We start from the raw sequence: 24,838 nt of genomic DNA, 5'->3' as shown, positions 1-24,838 counted from the left end.
AAGCCAGCACAAAATTTCCAAGTGTAAAAGAATAGATGTCTCTAGGTTGGCAAGTACAAACTAGTATAACCTAGGCAGGCATATCTATCTAGTAGACAATTATGCTTTTAGCTATTGGGTTAAATTTCTTATCTCACATTACATGGCCAAAAAGTTACTCCATGACCTGAAATCATTGACAATTGTTTAGAAAGCATTTTAGTGGAAAAATATTAAATGTTTTATTTCTTAATCCTAAAAACTATTCTTCTTCTTATTTTTATTATTATTATTAATTTATCTTCCTATCTTTCCCCAAAACAGATTATTTGTATTTTAAGTGTCTCAAATGTTAGTGATCTGATTCTACCATGTGTTAATCCAGCTACATATGGAAATATTCTATGGCCAACTTCAACTGGTAGTAAAACTACATCATAATTTCTCTCCATAAGGAGTATATTAGGCTGACAATAAATTGTTCTATTGTCATGTCTTTTTATTATCAATGTTGGCATTATCTGCCCGTGCCCCCTGCTTTCTGTAGAGGAACACAGAAACAAAGGTATTAATTGACAAAGAAGTCAAACAATCAAAAAGCCAATTAATCATACAGATGATATATCACCCACCAAAGGTGGGAGACTTTTAAAAATTGCTCATTTGATGTAAGCATGACCTTAGGACTTAATTAGTAACTCTCTCCACAGGTGACAATCTAGTAATGTACTTTTCATCTTAAGGGTGACTTATTTTTCACCAGCCTCTGTGCCTTATTCTCTTTCTCCCTTAATTCCAGGGGGTTGACTGCAGTATATATGCAGTTGACTGGTGAAATCCTGAGTCTGTACATTGAGAGCAAGACATGCCCCACATGACCAGCTGGTCTGAGTTTTATAACTACTTCATTAAGCTTCTCTGGTCTCCCTCAGGAACTCATGCCACTAAGGCTTTTATATTCCCCTTCATGCTGTGCCAAACCCCACCAACCTTAGAAAGGCCAAGAGCAAAGTGGATTCAGTAGCGCAAATTAATTCAGGTTTATAATTGAGAAGTTTCACATGCAAGACACACCAACTCTCAGAGTCAAGTCTTCGTGATGCCTTGGGGAGGCAGAGGCCTTCGTCCTGGAAATCCCGGGGAGTCTGAATTCCACCATCTTGGACTCCAGCTAAGAGCTTTCCCCTGGCTTCCCTCCCCCAGGACCAACAGACTACTGGAAAATACACATTTTTCCTCACGAACATGCAAACAATCCAGACTCTAATGAAATAACCCTAGAACAATTTAGCAAAACTAAAACTAAATGGGTTTTTTTTTTCCTAGAAGATGAAATGACTATGCTATAGCAACACTGTGAAAGTATGAGCAGATGAATGAGCATCTCAAGAAGTTTCAAACTGTTCAAATGGTTATAAATTTCTTACTTTAAAGTGAAAGAAGCACAGCTAGATATTAAAACAACTCTTAGGCATATCATGCTACAGATTGCTAGGTGTGAGAACTTATTTATTCCCTTTTGGTCCAAGTTTACCTAGAACTACCAAATCCTGGGGTAAAGTTATATACTTTTGATGTGTAATGCTTTCAGACTACAAGGTAGCAATAATCGAGTTATAAGACTGGGGCTTATAATTATAATAAAAAGTTGTATCAGAAGCCAGAAGGAGCTAACCTACCACCCAAAGAACTGGCACTACAATCAGCAGGATTTAAGTTCTTAAGTACAGAACTAATACATGTTTAAAAGATAGCATTAGTGGTGGCTAAAAGCTCAGGTCTTGAAGCTGGCTCAGCTCCACCTTTATCACATTTGGGCTATATATTCTTGGGCAAATTTAAGCCTCAGGATCTTTGCCTAAACAATAGGATGGTAGGCCCCTCGTGAGGTTTTCTGAGGATAAACTGAGATAATCCATGCAAAGTATCTAACAACACATAAATGTTCTATACATGTCACCATTATCTACTATAATAATAATGATGTTATCTATGACACCAAAATACTCAAAGTTAAACTTGACTTTCATATAAGAGAGATTTAAATTATTAAAGAAGGAAGAAAATGCTAAACATTTTATGAATATTTAAAACGTCAACACTCATTGTTTAGATATAACTGAATGGTTAAGCTTAGTAAATCTCAGATTCATTCACTGTACTCCTACTATGTGTCAACTGTAGAAGATAACAAAATAAAATGAGATCTGCCCTCCAGAAGTATACAAGATAAATCCTCTTAACTAATCACATTATTACAAATATAATGGGGCATTGTAAAGAGAAGTATTAAGGCATTATGGATTTGTCAATTATATCTTAATACTTGGAAAACCAAATTATAAATCCCCTCAGAGATTGGGGGAAGTCTCCTTAAAAATATTTCAGTCTTCTTTTTGAGGACTGCTCTGGACTTCCTCTAAGCAAATCACCAACCAGGAATTAATATTCTTCAAGTCACTTACATCAATAAGAAGGAATAAATATTGTCTGAGTCCCTTTTGGTCACATACCTAACTGGGACACCTTTACTATTTTTTTAAAAAGTTTACTTTTACATCTATACCAATGTGGTTTGATAAGGTAGCAACATGTCTTTTGTCAATCTAGTTGATAGGCAGATGGTAAGCTCATGTAGGGGTTCATCCTTGGGATGATTTCTGTCAAAGGCTTGTAGATATCTCCCCTCTTCTCTACTAAAAATACATAACTGAGTATCAACTAGAAGGTTTTGTCATTTCATTCGGTTAAAAGAAAGATATGTGCTTATGTTCACTTTTAAACCACAGCAACCTGGATTTCAGAGTAAGTTAGATGATTCTGCAACTTAATATTATCACCATTACATTTTTTTCACATTATATACTATTGGCTTTAGCACTTTCATATCTTCTTACACAATGTATATGTGGAAGTCCTAATAGAAATGGTTCTAGACCCTTCACTACTAGAACAATATAACATTTCTTCACAATCTTTTGTATTAAGTCTAGAAAATACTTCATCACTAAAGACCTAAATGTCTTTGATGAATTCCACCTGCAAAAAAATTGAACTTAGTTATTCTAGAAATGTCAATAATTAACAAAAACAGGACTTTATAGATGTGGGCAGAAGACATGAGAATATTGGATAACACTAATTTTATGATTATTAGGATCTTGCACATAATGAAAGTAAGCAACATTTTGTCATTGGCAATAGCTCAAATTTGTTAAATTCTTATCAGTTTTCAAGAAGTCTTCCTATAGGTCACCTTATGTAGCAACCCCCTACCCCCATGACCCACAAAGATGAGCAAGGTAAAGAGCAGTATCCCCATCCTACAGACGAAAAACCACAGAAGATGAAGTGACAAGTCCTTGCCCCCTGACTCCCAGTCTAACATTCTTTCTTCTATGTATTAAACAAGAAGTTAAGTATTTACTGATAGTAACCATTCCACCCCAGTGATACTCCTCAGTTTGCATTTTAAAGCCCTTAGTAACTACTTTCCAGCCTGATCTTCAAAACCATCTTGCTTCTGTAAGAAGACACTAATCACAATATATATATATTGTGTACTATTGGGTTTGTATGAGAGGACCTCACCGTACCATGTCCATGTGATCTTCTACCCTTGGTTTACTTGAGGCTGAACACAGTACTTTACTTGCTGAGCAGCCAGCCTTAATCTGCCTCAAGAAAATCCTTAGTCCCTTGTAAGAATCACTGAACTCTCTCAAATGGGTAGATCTGTGAGAAACGGAAACATTTTGCAATGTCTTTTCTTGTACCCTACAGAGATTAAAGACAAATTCATAAGGCACCTAACACAGTAAAACTTAATAGCAAAGAAAACTATCATCTCAGAAACTTTCACTTGCATTCATTTATTCAGGTAATATTTACAAGTTCTGTGTCAGGTATATTGCTTTGAAGTATGCAAATAAAATAACAGCCATAGACTGAGTGGTGACCTCAGACTGGACACTATTACAGATGCATTAGGAGTATTAGTTCATTTTAACAGGATAGTGAGGTAAGAACTAATGTACCTTCCTTCTACAATGAGGAAACAGAAGTTAAGTAAGATGCTGTAAGTTACTCAGCTTGCACATGCCACGTTAGGAATTCATTCTCTTACCAAGTCTCCTATGCTTCAAAATTCTTGCCAAGATAGCAGCCAAATTACAAACCCCCTGGCCTTCCAACTTACCAAGAATTCCCTTGTATCAGGGCTGTGACATTGGCTTGCTTCCCTAGTATGACAGGCCTCTTCCCAAATGTCATCTTTTTTTTTAATTTTTAATTTTTATTTATTCTAATTAGTTATATATGACAGCAGAATGCAATTCAATTCATATTATACAAATAGAGCACAATTTTTCTTGTCTCTGGTTTAACACAAGTAGAGTCACACCATTCATGTTGTCATACACGTACTTAGGGTAATGATGCTCATTTCATTCCACTGTCTTTCCTATCCCCGTACCCCCGCTTCTCCTCCCTCCCCTTCGCCCTATCTAAAGTTCATCTAGTCCTCCCATGCTTCTCCCCATCCCATCCCCATTATGAATCAGCATCCTTGTATCAAGAGAGAACACCAAATGTCATCTTTTTAGGTAGGCCTTCCTCTTAACCCAACTTCACACCTACACATTGGCCCCGGGGTGCCCTTTTCCAATTAATTTATTGTTTCCCTTATTATTCATCCTGCCATTCAACAAGTATAATGATTTTTAATTGAATTTAAGTTCTGTCAGAGCAGATGGTTAGTTTATTTTCTTCACTAGGATATCTTTGGCACTAGAAAGGACCTAACATATATAAGGTGCTTAAGTAGATACCTGCAGAACAATTGAGAAAATGGTGTTTCCATTCGAGAAGCACGCAAACCAGTGACATACGGAGATGCTAAGACACATTTAATATAAACATAATTATACCGAGTGGAGTCTGGGAATTTATTTCCTATCTTTTTTTTTTTAACTTCTTTGTCAAATATCATATTCTTAACAAATCAAATTTTGGAAGTCAATCAAAACGAAGAGAGCTCACTCTGTAAACTTATGGTCTATGTATAAAATTAACCTAGACAAGTGGTCTAGTTCATTAAACAGGGGACTGAGGAGGGGCACAAACTTCATTCTTAAACATGCCTTCTTTCCTTCCAGTTCTAGTTCCATTCATTGTGTCTCCCAACTCTAGGTCCATGCCAACAAATCTGACTTCTTTTTTCACAAATCTTTTCCTCAAGTCCTACTATTTGGCCTCTATCACCATTCTTGAAGGAGACATTCATTTCTTAGCCAGAAATGCAATGAAACTGAGTTTCATAATGACAACGTATCCTTTAAATCAGGACTACTTCTACAAACACACTTAAGTTTACTCAGCATTTAGAGGAGTTAAGAGTAGCATTCTCTGCTTCTCCTGGAGGCAATGCAGATACAAACAGACTGAATTAGGGAAAATATTCGGGACAGTTCTAGTATGGTAAAATGTATCAATGAGTCAATAATACAACCCTAACAAAAATGACCAAAGAAATGACATTCCCAGAGAGAATGGCCTACCTGCTTGGCCTCTTCATTTCCTGGCCACTTTTTTAATGAGTAAAAGCAGTTTAGTTCTAATTTATTGATTTTTAAATAAATATACAGGAAAGCTACAGATGTAGTGAGAGAAGAGAATCAATGACAAGAAGTAGCCATACCCTCTCCTCCAGTCTAGCCAGCTGCTCTTTGTAGAACGCATCCTGCTTCTTTATCATTCGGTCTTTCTCTTCCAGCTGCTTAACCTAAAAAAAGAAATGAGGAATATACTATATCAAGAAAAAGCAGCGACAGCAAAGCAAAAGTCAAGTACAAATTGCATTAGAAATAAGTACACAAAGCTGACAATTTTTGCAATCTATTAGGTCTCTTCCATAGAAAAATATTAATATGATGATGATTGCTGTATTTAAATGTAAAGAATGAGTCTGCATTGTGTTATTGTTATTATGTTTTACTCTAACAGCTGTGTCCTACTTTGTCCAAATTTATTTGAAAATGCCTGGATACAGCACAGTTCTCTTTTGAAGTATAATTTTAAGGATTAATATTTTACACAATAAAACTTTTAATTTTTATTCCAGGATATATAGTTACTAACCTTGAACTACAGCAAAATGTCTACATAACATTTTGTCTATAAACCTTATGTTTAAGAACTCTGAAATTACCCAGTGAAACCTGCCTGTAAATATATGTATTATTCTATCTCCTTGTTTATGAAATAGCAGCTTAGGGGACCAATAATCCAAAACTATTTTAACAATTAAAAATAATAATAACTGAAATTAATAAGTAATTTTAAAATATTTAGTTATGTTACTTTTAATTTATAAGACCTTATTTTACAAAATTAAAACATAGGCAATCAAATATTTTTGATCTTTAAAAAATTAGTAAAGATGGCTACTTATGGAATTTTTTTTCAAAATATTTTTTTTTAAAGTACTTCTTAATCTGTTGTTGGTATCTGGATTATGTTTATCTGCCTTTATCCAGGTCAGAAGGAATCTCCTTATCTCACCTGAGTTAGAATTTTCACATTTTTTTTGTTCAGTGAATGCTAACCACATGCCCAACTACAACTTGTAAGAAATAAATGTGCTTGGGCATTCCCATTCTTGCATACATGCCAATTATTTGGTAAAGAGATCAGTATCATCTGGCTCGATCCATTTGAGTGCCTGTCCCCTCAACTACCTGCTTATTTTGGGTGATTTCACTTGCAGATTCGTAGGCTATTTTGTTACTTACTTTGTCTTCAATATCCTGCAGCATGTTAAAAAACAAACAGTTATTTAACAATGTAAGTACTATTTTTTCCAATTTCACAGAGAAATTTGATGAATAATATATAAAATGCAAACCAAAAAAGCCAATGGGGAAATAATAAGAGGAGATGCCGAACTTGAGACACATTTAAATGTCACTGTGCTTTTACAGTTTAAATACAAGATTTCAATGAAAAGTTTGTGCTAATTGAAAGCAAATAAATAAATAGAAACAAATACAACATTAGGATTATATAAAAATACATTGAAATGCAAGTACATAATCTAGGTTTCTTGGTGCAACAATATAAAAATTTACTAGTCTGTTAGGAATATAAAAGAATACATAAATACAGAGGAAATTTTTGACATACAAAGAGAGAAAAAAAATGTAAAGATTAAATAAAGAGAAGAGACTTCTCTAAACTCAATATACATGCCCAAAATACAAATTAAGAAAATACTCAAAAAATCTCAAAAAAATTTTTGAAAAAAAAAACAAACACAAAATCAATAGAATAAGCAAAGGAAAAAAAAAAGGAAAAGAAATTTCAGCATGTACTGTGACAGTTAAAGTTATTAATATATAAAGCCCTTAAAAAGCCTTTATCCCTCCCCCAAATTCTCACCCCACCCCACTGCGAAAATAAAAACCAAAAGAAAAATACACTGGGAATACACACACACACACACACACACACACACCAAATTACAAATATAAACACAAGAAAACAAAACCAACCAACAGCACAGGAAATCAGAGAATGCAATTAAAATAAGGTTACCTTATCCTCTATTAAACTGACAAAATTATAATAGTATTGGCAAGAGTCAGAAAAACACTGTCTCCTTTATAATGTATGGTCAGAATGTAAGTTGGTGTAAGTATTTTATAAAACAATTTGACAGACTGTAAAAAGTAGTAGGTCTTCAATATGTATCTATGCACTGACATCTAAAAACTCTACTTCTAGCACTTCTTAAATAATTATGGCAATATGCAAAGATGTTCATTACAGGCTTGTTGAGAACTACAAAGAAACAAAACCCCAAACCAATTCAATAGTTAAGCAGTACCTATACTCAAAATATACTAAATAAAAATGGGAAAAAAGAAGAAGATTATAAACAGAAAGTCAGTATGACCTCTTTTAAATAGGAAAGGGGGAAGGGGAGAAAGACCAGAATGATATTCTACAACATGTCCAAAGAAGTCACAGCATGGTTGATAGGCTTAGGATAGTTTCCACTTTCTTAATTTTGCTTATTTATGTTTTCAGAATTAATAATACTTTTTAGTCAAGGAACAAAAGAAAAGAATTTGTTAAGGTAAGAATTGGAATATTTTTTCCTGATTATGGTGGTTACACAATTGTATGCATTTGTTGAAATTCAAAGCTGTATATCAAAAAGAATGAATTTAACTATACAAAATTTAAAGCAAATATAAATTAAGCATACTAAAATTTATGAAATATAAATACATGTGGATATAAATGCTATTGCTAATTTTATCATGTGGCAAATTTTACTTTCAGGCATTGAATCATAGCAAATATTAAGAAAAGTAGAGAAGAATCCATATCTAAGAAAATGCAAGCAGCTTTATATAAACCAACTACAAAGTGGGAACAACAGAAGTCTGGGGAAATAAGATATGCCCTAACAATAGAAAATTTATTATAAAAATTTTGGTCCAGTTACATGATCAAACATTAACAAAAATTAACAAGTGATATTTTATAAGAATTAATTTTTTAACTCAAAAATATTAAGTGGGGGGAAAAGCAAGTCATCAAATGGCATGTACAGTAAATTCTTGGATCGGACAGGGAATGATGGGGAGGGAGGCAGAGGAGGAACAGAGAAGCATGAGAACCTAGTACCCTAAGAGGAAAAAGAATAAACTATGCTAAAATGTTCACAGAGAAAAAATAAATAAATAAAATAAAATGTTTACAGAGATTATGATATGCACAAGGGGATATATGTCATCTGGACTCTTCTCTGTTTTCCATAATAAAATTATTACTTCTGTAATGAGAAAAATTATCTTTTAAACATCAATATTAATACATGTATCTTTAACTATGAGATGGAAATGTAATATGGTATAGAATTGCAAAAGAGTAAACTATTAAGTAATTATACTTTACAATTCCAAAATTTTAACAGCTTGAACAGTTACACATAGCATGGAAATTATTTTACTTCCTAAACCCTCGATATATTCACGCTTGCCTCTCTTTCCCGTTCAACCTATGGCATTGCCTACCATGACTGTTAAAATGCTAGCAGTAAACAACCTTATCTTTTGTTCACACAGTGAGAGTTTCAGAAAACGCAATGAGGCCCTAATGGACATTCCATTATAATTATTTAGAAAACACTAAGAGAATTCAATACTGCAAGTATAATGCTGTGCCTACTGGGGGACACTGCACCAACCAACAAATTAATTGTGAAGAGCTGATTACAACCTAAATCAAAGAGGTACAGAAATATTCTCATTCACTTTTCTGAGACATAATCCTTAAAATAAATTTTAAAGCAACACACCAAAAAGTCAGGTACACTAAAGACACAAAGAAGAAGATACTTCCAACATCATCAAACTATAGGCTAATGTCGCAAATCTCCTCAACTACAACAGAATCAATAGTTTGAGATCCACTGGGAAGAATAACAAAGCAAGAATCACGCCACAACACTTTAATGGCACACTGCTTTGAAACAGTTAATGGGATGCTAGGAGGAAAAGTCACACGATATGAATCCTGAAACTTAAATAAGCCTAGAATACACTGACTAAGCTAATAGCTGCAGAGAATGGAGAGTCACACTCAACTTAAGGCAAGCAGTAAACTAGTTGCAAGGAAATGAAACTTCTCTGCAAAACTCTCTAACAGGCACAGAATCATAAATGAGCAAATAAAAACAAAGAGGATTATAACATTATTATTGTGGTAGAATCATTTCAGAGGGAAAGATGAGTATAAAGTCTTTCCCCATCTCCTATTTGCTATTCCTGAAAGAAACATATACTGATTAGTTTTCAGGTCGTGCTCAATTTGGGATAACATGATTGGGCTTGAAAATGTGATAGAATATGCTTAAGTGGATCATTATGGAAATCTAGAGCTTCCAACAGGCAAGAAAAACAAAGAAAACAAGGGAATCACGTTTTAAGGAACCTAACACAAACATTCTGATGTCTTAACTCAGTGTTGGTGGCTAGATTAAAAAAGGAGGCACACGTGTATTTCCTTCCTTAAAGTCTCATCTCTCCTCAGAAGAGGTTTAAAGGTGCTCAACAAGAAAGGATTCATGAAGTCAACGCAAGAGGAAACTTTAGCTGATATGACACATAGCTTTACCTTCCCATATAAATTCTTAGGTAAATGTTCATGGTGCAAACTTCTCAGCATCACTGTGCCTTTCTGTCCTGGTTGCTCCTGAGGACCAAGGTACAATGCAAAGTGCATGACACTGGGAACCCAATGACATCACAATCACTTAGCTCAAAGGTAATATACTATGATTTCATCCATCAAGCACAAGGCATATGAAGGCAGGGTTCTGTGTGATGGGAAAGCTTGTATATTTTAAATGATCAAGTCCTTGAAATATCAGTCTTCAATTTTAAAACTCAAGGTAGAAAACAGAAGGTACCTGTTTGATTTTCCATGAGATGATACTATGAAGCCTGAGATGACTAGGATTAAGAAAGGACAACAAATCTAAATCACTCTAAATAGGAAAGCCCTATAACCATATTCCCTTTTATTCTATATTTCTTAACATTCTGAAACACATATAATGAGCTGGGAAGATTAATTACTCATAATCACATGGATAATGTGTGGCAGGCAAAATCTATACCTATCTTACAATGTATTTGGATAGATTAGCAAATAAGACAAGGAAAAGAACTTTATTCCTTGTTAAAATTACATGTGTGGTGCAATATATGGGAACCTAATAAAAATATGCTCGTATAAAACAGAAAGAACCGAAATATCAAAGGGGGCTGAATCACAGACTTTTAAGTAATACTACATTTGGAAGCTACAGAACATAATCATTGTGAATATCAATTAGGCGTAAAAGAATAAAGTAGCCTGTATTCAATTAGTGGGATATTAGGCTTTTGTTATAAATGAGAAGTTACACAGGGCTCCCTGAGCCTTTATTAAGTGGCATTAATAAACAAAGAATGATCCTTAAAGCAATGTTTTACAAACCACACCAGAAAGTGACCTTCAAGAAGGTAACACGTCTCTGTGAACTTGGATGACACCTTGCCTATGATCAATATTATCATCTTTTCAAGGAGTACTTAGAGGAATAAGCTTAAGTTCCTAGCAAATCCCAGCCTGAAACGTGAAAACTACACTGATGTTGACTAACATGTAATACCTGAGAGAGGCTGGACATTGGCCAAAGATGAGGCAGCTGCCCTCTCTTCTAACAGCCTCTGAACCTGACTGAGGTCTGAACTCAATCCCAAGCCCCCAGAGCTGGAGCCAAGCCTGTTGCTTGTCTTGTCTTCCCCCAGAGAGTTTCAAGAACTGGGTCTACATTTCTGCTTTTTCATACTAACCACATACTGGAAAGAGCCAAATGAACACAACCTTTGTTACTTAGGGGCATGTCTGCTCATTCTCTTGAGATAAGAAAGCAGAGACAAAGATGGGTGATTTTTGAAATTAAAAAGAGAAGCCAACAATGAGTAAAAAGAGAGTATATAAACTTAAGGTTGAAAGTGATCTGGTGGTATTGTGCTTTAAATTTTTCTATATTTCAGTTTACAGATCATGGTACTTGCCACAGAAGCAAAATTAAATGCTAAATGAAACCTGAATTCTTATCTTTTCAATTTCATAAGCTTTATTCTACAGTTTGGGAGGAGTGTTAAACCATACATTTACATCTCCAATTTTCTAATTTAATTTCATTGGTCAGAACTTATTAATATAATAGGAAATAGGAAACCCACCAGGGAGGAGGACATAGGCCACCCTGATGATTATCCTGATTCTACCAAATCACCCTACAACCATGTACCCACCCATCCCAGCACCCATGTTTCAAAACTGCCCTCGAACATTACTTCATGTAGTTTCTGCCAAGTTACAGCCCTGGCTGTCACCCCATTTTCTCATCTCATAAACCCTTTCACCCCATCTTGTATGGCTCCTGTTCTTGACTTTGTCTTCTATTACACACATTCACTCACCTCTAGTCCCTCTCCTTAACTCTAAACTCTTCTGGGGCAAGAAAAAGTCTTTACTCCTCTCTGTTTATAACCTTGGCTCAATCTGTGTCTGTACTTCCTGCAAAGGAAACAGTGCAGGGTGGATGAACTGAAATGAACTGCACTGGGGGATAAGAGTTTGTACAAAGCAAGCAGACACAGCTCCTGGGAAGAAATCTCTGATTTACTTGAAAACACCACAGTGCACACAGTGTGATACCATGTGCACGTGTTACGTAGGCTAAGCTCAGAACAAGGTGGTGCCAGCAGGTTACTCAAAAACACAGAAGCCAGGAGCAATCAGCAAGTCTTATCAAAGGCTCAAAACTAGAAGCTCAAAGAGAAGAGGGGATGGTACAAGGGACTTCATTTATCCATGTCTGGATCAACAATTATATTTTGCTAATTAGCACAATGACTGTTAGAAATGGGACTTTACTAGTGAAAATGGTCCATTAACTACCGTGACAAATGCTAGATATGGGTTCTTACTGGTAAGATAAAAGCTATGAGAAAGCTATAAGGGCTAGTTATCAGACTATAAGGATATTCTTACATCTGTTGCATGATTGAATTATGAGACTCCAACACTTGTGGCTTTAGGGACCTTAGGGATGGTACCTCAGAACTGACCTCCAACTGGTCCTGCATCCAACCATCCACTTAAGAATGAGACTCTCATTTTTGGCACTACTGACGTTTTGGATCAGATGACTCATAGTTGTAGAAGCCATCTTGTACACACTTTTTAAGAGATTGGCAGCATTCCTGGCCTCTCACCTGCATGGCCCAATAGTGCCACCCTTTACCCTGAGTGGTGACGTGTCTCCAGACACTAATAAAAGTTCCCTAAACCTTTCTTCCTTACTGAAAACCCCTTGTTTAAAAGGATTCTTGGTTGTCTGAGGCCAACTGTCAGCAGTCTCATTTACCTCTGGGGAACCTTTCCTGCAAAGAAAGTACTTAACGGAACAGAAAACTGGGAAGCCCCTGAGTTCCCATAATGGGCCTTATGAATCATTTTGTACCTGCTTGCCAATAAATTTTTGTTCAATAAATGTCTTTACATATTGGAGACCTGGGCTGGGACTGTTTGTATTACAACCCAGAAGTACAGCTGAATTGCAAGCAGTGTACAAAACCTGCAAGAGTGGCCGCATCTGTATAAAGTGATGAATCATGTCCCAGGAAGAGGGAAAATTGGAAATTTTAATTCGTTATTTTCAAAATAAGAAGGAAAAGTATAAAACAGGTACATAAGCACGCTCTTTTCCAGAGCTCCCTTTAAAATAGAGGCCTAAATCACACATAAGTTGTTCAATCTAGTGAACTGATGTTCAGTTCAGGCAGGATGGATATTTAGTTCACAAGAACTGGTACTGGTTGTTTAACATCTGTTCTGCTTGGGCAGTGACGATGCTGTGCTGTTGCTAAATATTTTATATATCATTCCTAAGAACAAGGCATATTGTGATTCCATTATAACTTACAAGTTTCATGTTACAAAGCAACATGAAATTTCAACTTGAAAGGTGCTGGAGCGCCACCTCTCCTCTCCCACCACCCACTGAAGAAGAATACTCATCACAATCCCCAACATCTAAGGGACATTAAATAAATGCTGAATCAACTGTGAGGGTTTGGTGATTCTCAAATAAGTTTTTTGGTGTGTTTTGTTTTTTACTAAGGATTGAACCCAGGGCCTTAGGCATGCTATGCAAGCACTCTACCATTGAACTACGTCCCCAGCCCTTGTTATTTATTTATTTAGTTAGAGACAGGATCTCTCAAGTTACCCAGCTGGCCTGAGACTTGTAATCCTCCTGCCACAGCCTCTGGAGCCGCTGGGATTATAGACCTTGTGCTACCACATTGGCTCAAGTAAGCAGTTTTATCTTCTCTAATGACACTGGCTTTAGCTACTGCATGCTTATGAAAGACACAAGTGGAAATAAACAGGCATCAGGTCTAAAAGACCTTGTTCAGTCAAATTCAGCAACTGAATATAAAACCAAGTTCTAGAAGACTAAGTTCTATAAAATAAATAAGTATTCTATGTCAGAAAAATCAATAATGAGCTTAAGAACTTCAAAGATAAGAATTAAAACTGAAAGAAGAAAACGTGGTAAAAGAGACAGTATTCAATAAAACTACTATGTAATTATATAGACAGAGAGTGGGGAGGGACTTTTATTATCAAATTCAGCCATGGAATAGATTGGTGCTATCAACTATTAAATGCTACACTACATATAAACAGCAGGGTGGTCTTAACTTTAAATCACAGCTGTTGTATTACAAAGTGGGAAGGACTATGAAGCGGTTTGGAGTTATATAATTTAAGGTGCAATTACACTAAAATGTGTATCTCTTCTTATTCCATATTGTGGGGAATAAAAGTTCCATTTCCAGGCACTTACATATAATCTTGTTTTGGTGTGGACATTAAAAAGCTCAGAAACACTCTGACATAGAGATGCTAGTTATACTACATTGCCTTACCAAGGTATTTGGTGGTGCTGATCAGAAAAATAAATTGGACAATAACATGAAGACAATTACTATATATCTCCTGAATGCCTGTTCTTTGGATTAACTTGTATTTGTTCAATTTAGATTTAGATTTAATGTTCACACTACTGAGACCAATTGGCTAGTCAATTTCTCTTCCAATCTATTTCCCATCCAGAGCTGAAAAACACATCCCAAGTTCATCCAGTTCATTTTATACACAGTAAGTGAGGCTCCAAGTTCCTTGTTGGCGAAGAGAATTCTTTAAGGTCAGAAAGTGAACTGATTCTGGGATTCCTGCCTCTTGACACAGTGTATTTCCCATCACTCTGGCTTTATTTCTTCCTGCTGACTTGAAGTTAAAGGAAGAGAATGTAAAAATGACTAGTCAAATATTTGTAGCTATTTTCAGCACTTCTCAACATAAAGAGATTTTTAAAGATTTTCTGCAACAGTTAATGTAAGCTATTCTAAAAGTATTTTCAAAACCACTTGTATACAATGGCAGCTCATGATGAGGAAATACCTGGGAAGGGTGAAGGAGAGCAGCAGCAAGACAAAGCAGGATGCCTCTGACCACACTGCAGGTCTGACACCTGCCATGGGGAAGAGAGGAGGAAGGCCAGCATGGCTCTGAGAAAGTGTTGGTCAGGCTGATGCCCTTCGCAGCAGGATCTCTTTAAAGATGATATGAAGGGCACATTCTCTTTGTTACCCATGTAATCTGATTTGCTAATTAACACAAAACAAAACAACAAACTGTGAGCAAGTCTCAGATGTCAACTTCCAGTCCAAACAGAAGGTTAAACTTTAGCAAACTAAGGATGAGGTCATGTGGTTTGCATGTGTCAATTCCCTTGAGAACTGCTTCACTTAGGTAGGACAGGCTCAGTAAGTCCAACTAGACCCAGGAACACAGTCTGATCCATAGATTCTATGCAGTAGAAAAAGCAATAAAAATGCATTCAACAATTAAGCTTTAATTGCATCTTGGCTACTAACTCATGGTCTCGGGCAAATTCTTGAATCTTTTGGGGGAGGTTTTCTTAATTATGAAATTTGGGGAATAAGCTAAAGAATAGATATCTGAGATCCCTCTAACATTCACATTTTATGCATTATATTTATCACAAAATTTCTTCTACAACTCATTTTGAATCTACTATATAGCTAGGCCAGAGGAAATTCAATAAATGAGTCTGTTCTGCTGCCAAATTGCTAGGATGTGACAAGCACACATTAAACAACATTTGGAAATAACCACGTAGATGTGACACCTGGTTGCCGGGGGCAGACATTGCATGGCAACAGTGATGCTCCCTCTCTGCCTGCCTTGGCACCAGCCGTGGGTTCAGAACAGGGCCTTAGCAATATTCACTGGGCTGTTCCTGAACCTAACACCACCTGAAAAATTACAACAGATAAAACTGGGGCTAAAAGAGCCCACTTCTCTAAAACAAGTTCAACTCATTGCTACCAACCAAATCACACTGGTTCACATATTCTACATCAGAATAGGAAGGCCAGCAAATAATCAGCCATGTTTGTCTCATTCACGGCTCTTTACAGAGGCTGGCACAGTGGAATTACATCATATGCACAATTAGCTTATGCAAACTCAACTAGCTGGGTGGAATGAACGAAGAATAATTGATATAGTCCCAGGAATTCTACCTGTGCCAGGGGGAAGCCAGGGCAGGAGACATGCATCAGCTCTACTCTGGGCCTGTGTCATTCCCCATGTGCCCTCATAGAAAGAACATCTTTTCCCAGTGAATGGAATTCTAGAGCTTGAAATCAGACACATTTCACTCACAAACCCTTAAGTGACAGCCAGCATTTTCATCTAGTGCTCAACTAAAGAAAATTACTGACCCAATAATGGAAGGAAATCCAGCAGTGTTGTATTCTGAAGTATAATTTTGAACCAAAGAATTTTTTACCTTGTGTGCAGATTGGAAATTTAAATCCTTAAGTTAGATGTAACTCGATTATATTCCAAGGAAAAATGGAATTTGGAAAAGTATTTGAGATAAAAATTACTTTAAAAACAAATCCTCGACAATGGCCACTGGTAATGAAAGTGTGGTAAAGTACCTGGTCTTCATAATATCCCAGTCTCCCCCCAGCCCAAAGGGGAGGGGATTCTTGAAAGTCTTTAGCCTCTGTACAAAGCCTCCAGCTTATCTGACCAAGGAAGCTCAGTTAAGAAATAAGAGGTGAAAGCCTCAGGCTTAAACAAAGTCAGAAAGGAAAGAAGTCGTAGAAAGGAGGGATGGCTAGATGGGAAGGTACCTGGAGCACAAATCACCTGGATAGAACAACAGGATACACAGGATGAAAATAAGCCACTGTGTTTCCTGGATCAAGATGGTTAAGAGGGATGAGAAGACAAAAATTACTGTCTGTTGGAAAAGCCAGGCTGAGAAGCAGTCGAAGGAAAGCAATCAGCCCTCTCATCTCTTCATGTCTAGGCCCTGGCTAGGGTGGACTTGGCTTTGTTCCCATCCCTCTTTATACTATGATGTGGGAGAACCATCTCAAATTCTGGAATCTCTTGGAACACTGGGAGTGCTTTTAATCATAGTTTTGCTGCCCAGAAACTAAGAAATGAACATAACCAAATGTCAACTTCACAATTTTTAATATCCTTATCGCTTTTAAAGGTCTGTAACAACATAATTGCATGGCAAGTCTCACTACATATAGCACTGTGAAGAAAGTAGTGCAGTTTCTATGCACATCTTTTATTTATTTCCTTATTTTCAGCTAAGGTAATAGTTGCAGATAAGAGTCATGCCTGAAATCTGCATCTGGAATAGCTGTCTAGTGCACACAGAATCTATGGCTCTTCCCATTGGAGCACACCAGGCAGACCCTTCCCTAGGTTTGGACCCAGCAATAAAAAACAACCCCATCACTTTGATTAGGTGTTACCGGCTAGGAAGTCAGAATATTATTAACTACCTGTCTACTTTATGGTTATGGCTATCATTTTAATTATATATTGCCTTTTTGGCTTAAAAATTATCTTTTTGTAAGATTTTTGTATCACTTGAACAGATGCTGAAAAGCTTCTAGCAACCTTTCAGATTGAGGAGCTCATTGATCAGAGTCCAGACTGCAGGAACATGAACTCCACCCTCAAGCCTCTTAAGCCAAGTTTAAGTAAATCACGTATAAGATGATGATCACGATGACAAACCTGGAGTAAAGTTTGATGCCACGTTTCTCAGATATTAAAAATACCCAGACAAAAAGAGAGAGAATCATATATATCAGAAGCAGAAATATACCTTAGAACCAGGAGCCCACAGGTATTAAAGATACTTTTAATATCACAGAGTTAGTCATAGCTAAGAATAGAACAGAGATTACCTTGACTCATATTTTAGAGTTGGCATACTAAAAAATACCTCAGATATTCTTTAAGACCTACCTGTGAATAAGCAAGAATCCAAAAATAAAAATTCTTGATATATTATTCCAAACATTACTTCACCCACAGCTGAGCACCCCCACCATGCATGCGCATTCACACACATACACACACACACACACACACACACACACACACGCATGAGCTGCCATTTGCATTGGTGATCATCTATAGCACTTCTAAGATGTAATTTATTTCAAGAGGCATTTCTATCTGAGATGAGCACTGCAGAGTGGACAAAGATATTATAGACCACAAATCAACACGGCTGCATGAAAATACATTCACCGAAAGTAATACATATGTACGTTAAACATAAATAACCAAGATCTGTAACTCAATTAGTATGGCAAGAGAAATATGTTGCTTAAAGCTCTAGTTTGGTCCTTTAAAATTTTTACAATATTAGCAGCTACTCCATTTTTTTTTAAGTTGAATGTCTTGTGATCTTTGCCATTTGTCACCCTGCACAGAATATTCCATGCTACAGTAAAGAATTAGTGATTTTTCTAACTGAGCTAAAAAGACAGCCTGTTTGCTTTGAAAAATGGCTACCACCTGCCATTAATCTAAAACTGAAAACAAGCAGTGTAATGACATTTAGCAAGTTAACACCCCCTCTGCCACTTTCCTGTAAGAAGAGCATAAGAGACATTGCATAATCTTCACAAAGAATTAAAATAAAACTTCTAAAAAATAGGTTTGTATTTTACTACTAATAATGACATATGAGATTATTAAAAGCAGACACTGTGCCCCTGCAGTGTGACAAGCCGGGTTTAAGTGCTGAAGGAATCCCCTCCCAAGGCCCTCTATCTTGTTCCTTTATTCTTTTTGTCTGCTGTCAGATGAATACAGCAGTAATGATGACATGATCAAGGAAGAGCAGACAACTGGCTGGAATATTTGTAAAAGACTGCCTAGCTGGTCTTAGCAAGAAGCTATCTTTTGTCCTACTAGAGCTTTCTGTCACCTGAGGTAGTCTGCATCCTCAAGAGATGAAATGCATCATAAAACTATTAATTGATGCGTCCTCCAAATAGTTCCTGTAACCCTTTGGAGAACTTTCCCAATTTGGTTGGTAGGAAGGCTGCCCCCAACCATCCAGCTCTAAGTAAGCACACAGACATGATCCAAGCACATTACACAATTCACTAGAGTCTATAAATGACTCTGGAGCTTTGTGGCTGTGTCTTTGCCTGCTGGAATAAATAAAGCATACACCATATACATGTTAACATGCTAAATTAAATGCTAAAATATTTTACCCACCTGAAGAACAAAACCAACTTAACAAATCTATTCATTTATTCAACAAGCATCCAATGAAAATCTATTTTGTGTAAGACTTTCAGACAGTAAGTTGGACATGGTAGACTATAATAAATAACTACACCAATTGCATCTCATTCAATGACCATAAACTACAATTCTAAAGCTCCCATTTATACGCAAAGCTATAAAACTACTAAGAATCCATTCCTGTCTATAAATGCTGTCTTTCAGGAATCACAAATTGGGTAGAAGGCAGCTGCACTAGTTATATATACAAACAATCATAATAAAAGATAATGTATGAAAAGGACAGTAAGTGCTTCAAGGAAAATAAAGGATCTGATCAGCTGGACTAGAACTTGAAAGCTGGATGAGTAGGATTTAGATGGTCAGAGATCAGGTCAAAGGGCATCACACACAAAAAAGGGGCAATAAGCAGGTACAGAGGAGAGAAGAAAGGAGACCTCAGCATGGAAACAGCTGAAGAGGGAATTAGAGTAAGAAGGCAGAGAGTAAGTGGGAACAAGTCTGCAGGAAGATTTAACAGTCTGGCTGGGAGGTGGGGTGCGGGGGCTCTAAAAGGTTTTGAGCATGATGAAAACAGTATTTTAGAAAGATTAATCTTGGTCTATAGGACAAACAACAGGGAGGACAGAATACCTTAAGGAAAACCCTTAGGGAGCTGTGGAAAGGATCCAGGAGTGAGATGGCAGGACCTCCATGAGCTGAACAACAGGTATCTTTCCACCAGCACTTTCTAAATATCTCCACGAGGCTTTAAAAGTTATTTTCTCTCATTTCCAGTCTTGGTCTATGGTTTAAAATCTGATATTTAGGAGAATTATGGTGCCACCACATGGGAAATAATTCCTGGGCATTTGCCCTCGTCCAACTCATTACAAGTGCCAATGTCAGTCCTTTAAAAGTCCAATTTGAAAAGTCCAATTTGCTGCAATCTATCACTAAATTTTAAGTCCTTTAACCTAAATGAAAGGTTACTATATAAAATCTCTAACTTTAGTAGAACCCTTGTGCCTCTCTATATGTCTTAAAATATCCTAATTTTAGTATTTGTTCAAATATTTTCCTGAGAAGTGTAGTATGCCACCTCTAAAACATGAATCAAAGTAACTTGTATTCTGTTCTTAATTGATAATTTAACTATCTTTCTGATCTTCAAAGCATCCTTTTATATCCAAGGTCCCTGGATTAAAAGGAAGATCCTAAAAGTTAAAACTTTAGCCTCTCCTCCAACGAAGAGATCAACCTTTTCAGTAAGTGGCTGAGACATCCCAGGAAGTGGGTCAGACACGTGAACCCTGGTCCCAATACTGGGGCAGGCCAGGCAGACTCCTTTAGGCTCTGGGACACTTCAATAAAAAGAAAGATGGAGTCAAAGGGATAGATCCCTGAACTCGAGTCTGAAGGAAAGCCTCTTCTGATAACAAAGATTAATAATAAGTGCTAATAGCTGCAGAGCTCTTCAGTTTATAAAGTTTCTTTTGTATTCATTATATCATTTAACTCAACTCTGACAACAATGCTAGGACTTAATCAGATTCTCAAAGCTATGCCTAGAATATTGCATAGCAGAGGAACAGTGAAATAACAAACTCTACCAAAATTATCACAGTTCACATTGGAGCACACTGAGAGTCACAGAAGCCAAAGGAATTGGCCCAGTTATATGGCCAATAAATGGTCAAGCTTTTTGGAATCAATGGCTCTTGCATTATTACCACAACTACCTTCACCACCTTCTTTACTAAGCCAGGCCAGGCTCTGCTGGCTGTTCCCTTTTACCTACTCTTTCTTTGTGGCACTTGTAACCACAGCACACAATTCACGCAGTAATATTTAAGGAGAAAGTTCTTGGTGTGAGGTGGTATTCACAGAGCTACTGCTTAGGGGCAGGAGCAAGAATAAAGAATTAATCAGAATCAGGGCTGCCTATGGAAAACATACATCAAGAAATAACTCAAGCTTATACAAAACCACAATGGGCAAAAGTATAACTGTTGGAGGCCTTGAGGGCAGGGAACAAATCTTTTTATCACTGCGTGACTAAAGCCTAGTCCAATGCCTGCAAGTTCACTTGTCCACATTGCTTAGGTTCCTGACAGACCAGGAGGGCTGAACTCAATGTATACTCTATATTCCTCACCCTTTTTGTACTCATGAACTATTGGAACTTCAAGTATTAGCTTTTTGACAAAGCACATTTCTGCAAATTACTCTTTGCATGTATGTCTCTCAATTTAATCCTGGGCATTTGCAGGTGTCATTGGCTCTGTGTCCCTGTGCCAAGAGCTAGCTCTAAGCAGTCAACCTACTATTTCCATTTCTGTTGGTCCAACCTGACTCTTCCAACTTCATCACACTGAACAGAGCCATGCATTACTCATTAGGGAAGAGGTAACAGGTGCAGCAGGTAAGGGCAAGAACGTCACCGTTCCCATCACATCTGTGCCCATGGCATCCCTCAGTCTCACTACCTTTTACTCATGGAGTCTGAGTGGGGTCTTGCATGGTGCTCAGTGCGCTCCAGGCAACTCGAGTGGGCTGTCTGTTTGCCACAGTACGATCATGGCTGGCAGATATGCTACAGGTGAAAGAAGAGTCAAGGGGACGGGGGTCAGCAAAGTAAGAGGAGTAAGGGAAAATAACTAAGGGGTACAGGTGTCATCACAGATTAGGCCAAAAGGAGGCACAAGCCATTCTCAGCCATAAAGCATCCAGGGTAAAAAGGGTGTGGAGAAAAATGACAGAAAAGCTAGAGGAGATGGGAGGCCCACTAATGCACAGCAGGGATTCGGCAGCTTCAGGAGGCATGCCTGACAGCTCAACACGGAGGCAGGGAGAGGGCAAGCAGCCCATGCTTGGGGAATCAGGGACTGACATGGACATTAAGGCAAGTGGTGCTGGCCTGGGAAGTGGCACAAGAGGACTTGTGGCTCCTATCCAAAGAGCTAGCTGAAGTTTCTGTCAAAGTCACCTCAGGAAGACAGCAAAGGCTATTTCCAGATCATTTTGGTAGAAGGGGTGAGGGCTATTGATACGGTGTCCTGGCAACCATCAGGAAGCAAATGGGTCAAGGCAGAAACTGAAAATGGGCCTGTTAAAAGGCCCAAGGAATGCAAAGTCCTGGGCAGCTTAAATTGCTTTCATTCTCCTTCTTCCTATAAAAGTCCTGTGACTTTACAAAGTTTGTTGTAAAAGTGACTTGGGGAAATGCAAATGGTGTGTACTGAGGTGTAATGAGGTGCTGGAACTTATCTTGGGCCATCCCAGCTTCAGCCTACCTGTATCTTCCAGACACATGCTTGCTGTCTTCCCCATTGATTTGGACTTATTTCCCAGTAATGGTCTTTTGGCTCTTCATACATTTCTTTTCTAAACTGTCCCCATCTCCTGCCCCAAACAGGTAAAAGGTTTAAAACTTTTAGCAACTACCCAACAGCAAACTTTTGAAGTGAGTTCACTGATCATAAACCAACCTGACATAAATAATAGAATACACAGATAATAAAAGTTACTGATTAAACATGAATGTGTCCTATGTCCTTCTCATTCCTTCTTCTCTGCTCAGTTGCTACTCACTTTTCACCTTTTGGTTTCCTTATCATTGCTAACACAGAGAATGCCAATTACACCGGCGAATTCAGAAATGAATCCTATCCATAACTCTCCTTTACCCTCTATATGCAATTAATCACAATATCATAGGAATTTGTATTTTATGTATCACCTTCTGGATTTCTGTTATACTGACCATAATTTAAGACCTACTGCTAATTGACTTATATATTTTTTAAATATAAGTAGGCTTATATATTTTTTTAATATAAAGTAGGCTCACTTTAAAAAGTTAAACAATTATAAGGGAAATCTTGATAGATTTGCTACACTAGAAAACCAGACTCAACTAACATAAATGGAAGACAGCAGGGAAAATACAATAAAAACTATTTTTAGTTAGAAACTGTCACCTGGCCCAAGGGTCTGAATACTTGCTTGTCTTTCATAAAAAGGTAAACAACTGCTAGTAGTGAAAGCAAAATATCACCACTGATGTTGGCAGTAGATGTGGGTAAAAATCACACCTAATCCACAGTTGGAACTCTCAGTTGAAATTTTGGCTTTTCTACGTACTAACTATGTGACACTGGACAATTACTTTACCCTCTCTGTTCCTTATTTTCTCATCTATAAAAATAGAATATTAATAGTATTCCCTCGTAAGATTGTTATGAGGCTAAAGGTGTTAATATGTAATGTGCTTAAATCTTCTATGTTTGTCAAATAAAAAGCGTAGTAGAGGATAGGAAAGGTAGCAGAATACAACAGTCACTAGTATGGCAATATGTAAAAACGTGGATGTATAACCGATGTGATTCTGCAATATGTATATGGGGTAAAAATGGGAGTTCATAACCCACTTGAACCAAATGTATGAAATATGATATGTCAAGAGCTTTGTAATGTTTTGAACAACCAATAAAAATTAATTAATTAATTAATTAATTAAAAAGCGTAACCAATGGCAACACTGGGTTCTGCCAAAAGCCTTATGTGCACTGTAACAACTAAGGCACAACAAATGGCACTGTCTACTACATGATGAAAACTCCAGAGCTCGATAAACCAGAACCCCAACTGGGTCAAGATGCAAGCTGAAGGAGGCAAGGGGAAGAGAATGCTGAAGCCAAGGGAATGCACCCCGCATCTCTTCTGCTTTTCAGCTAAACCAGAACTTTTGCTACCTGCCCCACGCCTCCAAGTTTAACAACCTTTCGTAACTGAATCAGGTACATCCATGATGAATTAAGTCCTGACACAAGGATCTATAGGTCTCCTGAGACAGACAGTGTTGAAAAATCATGACGATGATAACAGAAGAATGGGACTTGGGGAAAGGAAGAAATTATGCCTAGGGAGTCTGAAAAGGGTTCACTAGAGGAGGTAAACTTCTAGGAGGAGATGGCCCAGGAGCCTGAGAAGCTATTCATTAAGCAGGCAAGAGAAGGGGCACTAGAGGTGAAGGGAATAGATGTCCAAAACCCTGAAGGGGGAAAATCAGGCAGCATTTGAACTCTGATAACACATGTGAGTGCCTGAACAGTTCCCTTTACCTTGTTTACACTGAGAAAGAAAAATCACCAAATATAAAAGTCCTTCAACAGGGAGGTCTACTGATGTTGAAGCAGTGACTTCTTGACACTTCCTGCTGAGGCTGAACAAGCTTAAAGGTGAATGACAATGCAGAGGCATTCCAGTGGCTGGGGCCAGGTGCCCAATAACAGAGGGAAGGGAAGAAAGATTTTTTAAAGATAGCCTGAAAAATAACTGTCAACAATGTGACATTGATGTAACCAGCCAGGAAGCAACTACAGAGAGAGATGACACTGGTGGGCGGCACAGCTTTTGGGTGCTTCTGAAAATGTGCAGTCGTCCTTCCTTTGGGTCCACTATCCACAGGGAATTGCTCCAGGACCCCAGTACAGAAATTAGAATCTTCAGGTGTTCAAGTCCTTTAAAAATGGTGTAATATTTGCATATAACCAACACA

The 24,838-nt window shown here is 37.4% G+C and overlaps 1 protein-coding gene across 4 annotated transcripts in view; it reads right to left on the bottom strand.

Annotated features, from left to right (window-relative positions):
• Positions 1 to 24,838, bottom strand: part of Chchd3 (coiled-coil-helix-coiled-coil-helix domain containing 3) — a 271,550-nt gene that overhangs the window by 90,777 nt on the left and 155,935 nt on the right. For 2 of the 4 annotated variants that reach the window (XM_048786916.1, XM_048786915.1), the window contains exons 5-6: positions 6,771 to 6,785; positions 5,678 to 5,761 (exon numbers count right to left, since the gene is read on the bottom strand). In XM_048786916.1, the coding sequence (XP_048642873.1) occupies positions 5,678 to 5,761; positions 6,771 to 6,785 (99 nt within the window). The remainder of the gene's footprint in view (positions 1 to 5,677; positions 5,762 to 6,770; positions 6,786 to 24,838) is intronic. The other 2 variants (XM_015493822.2, XM_015493821.2) reach the window with 1 other exon arrangement.

The sequence above is a fragment of the Marmota marmota genome, unplaced genomic scaffold (assembly GCF_001458135.2).
Source record: "Marmota marmota marmota unplaced genomic scaffold, marMar, whole genome shotgun sequence".
Lineage (NCBI taxonomy): Eukaryota > Metazoa > Chordata > Mammalia > Rodentia > Sciuridae > Marmota > Marmota marmota.
Note: the sequence above shows the minus strand (reverse complement) of the source record. Positions and strands in the feature narration are given on the sequence as shown.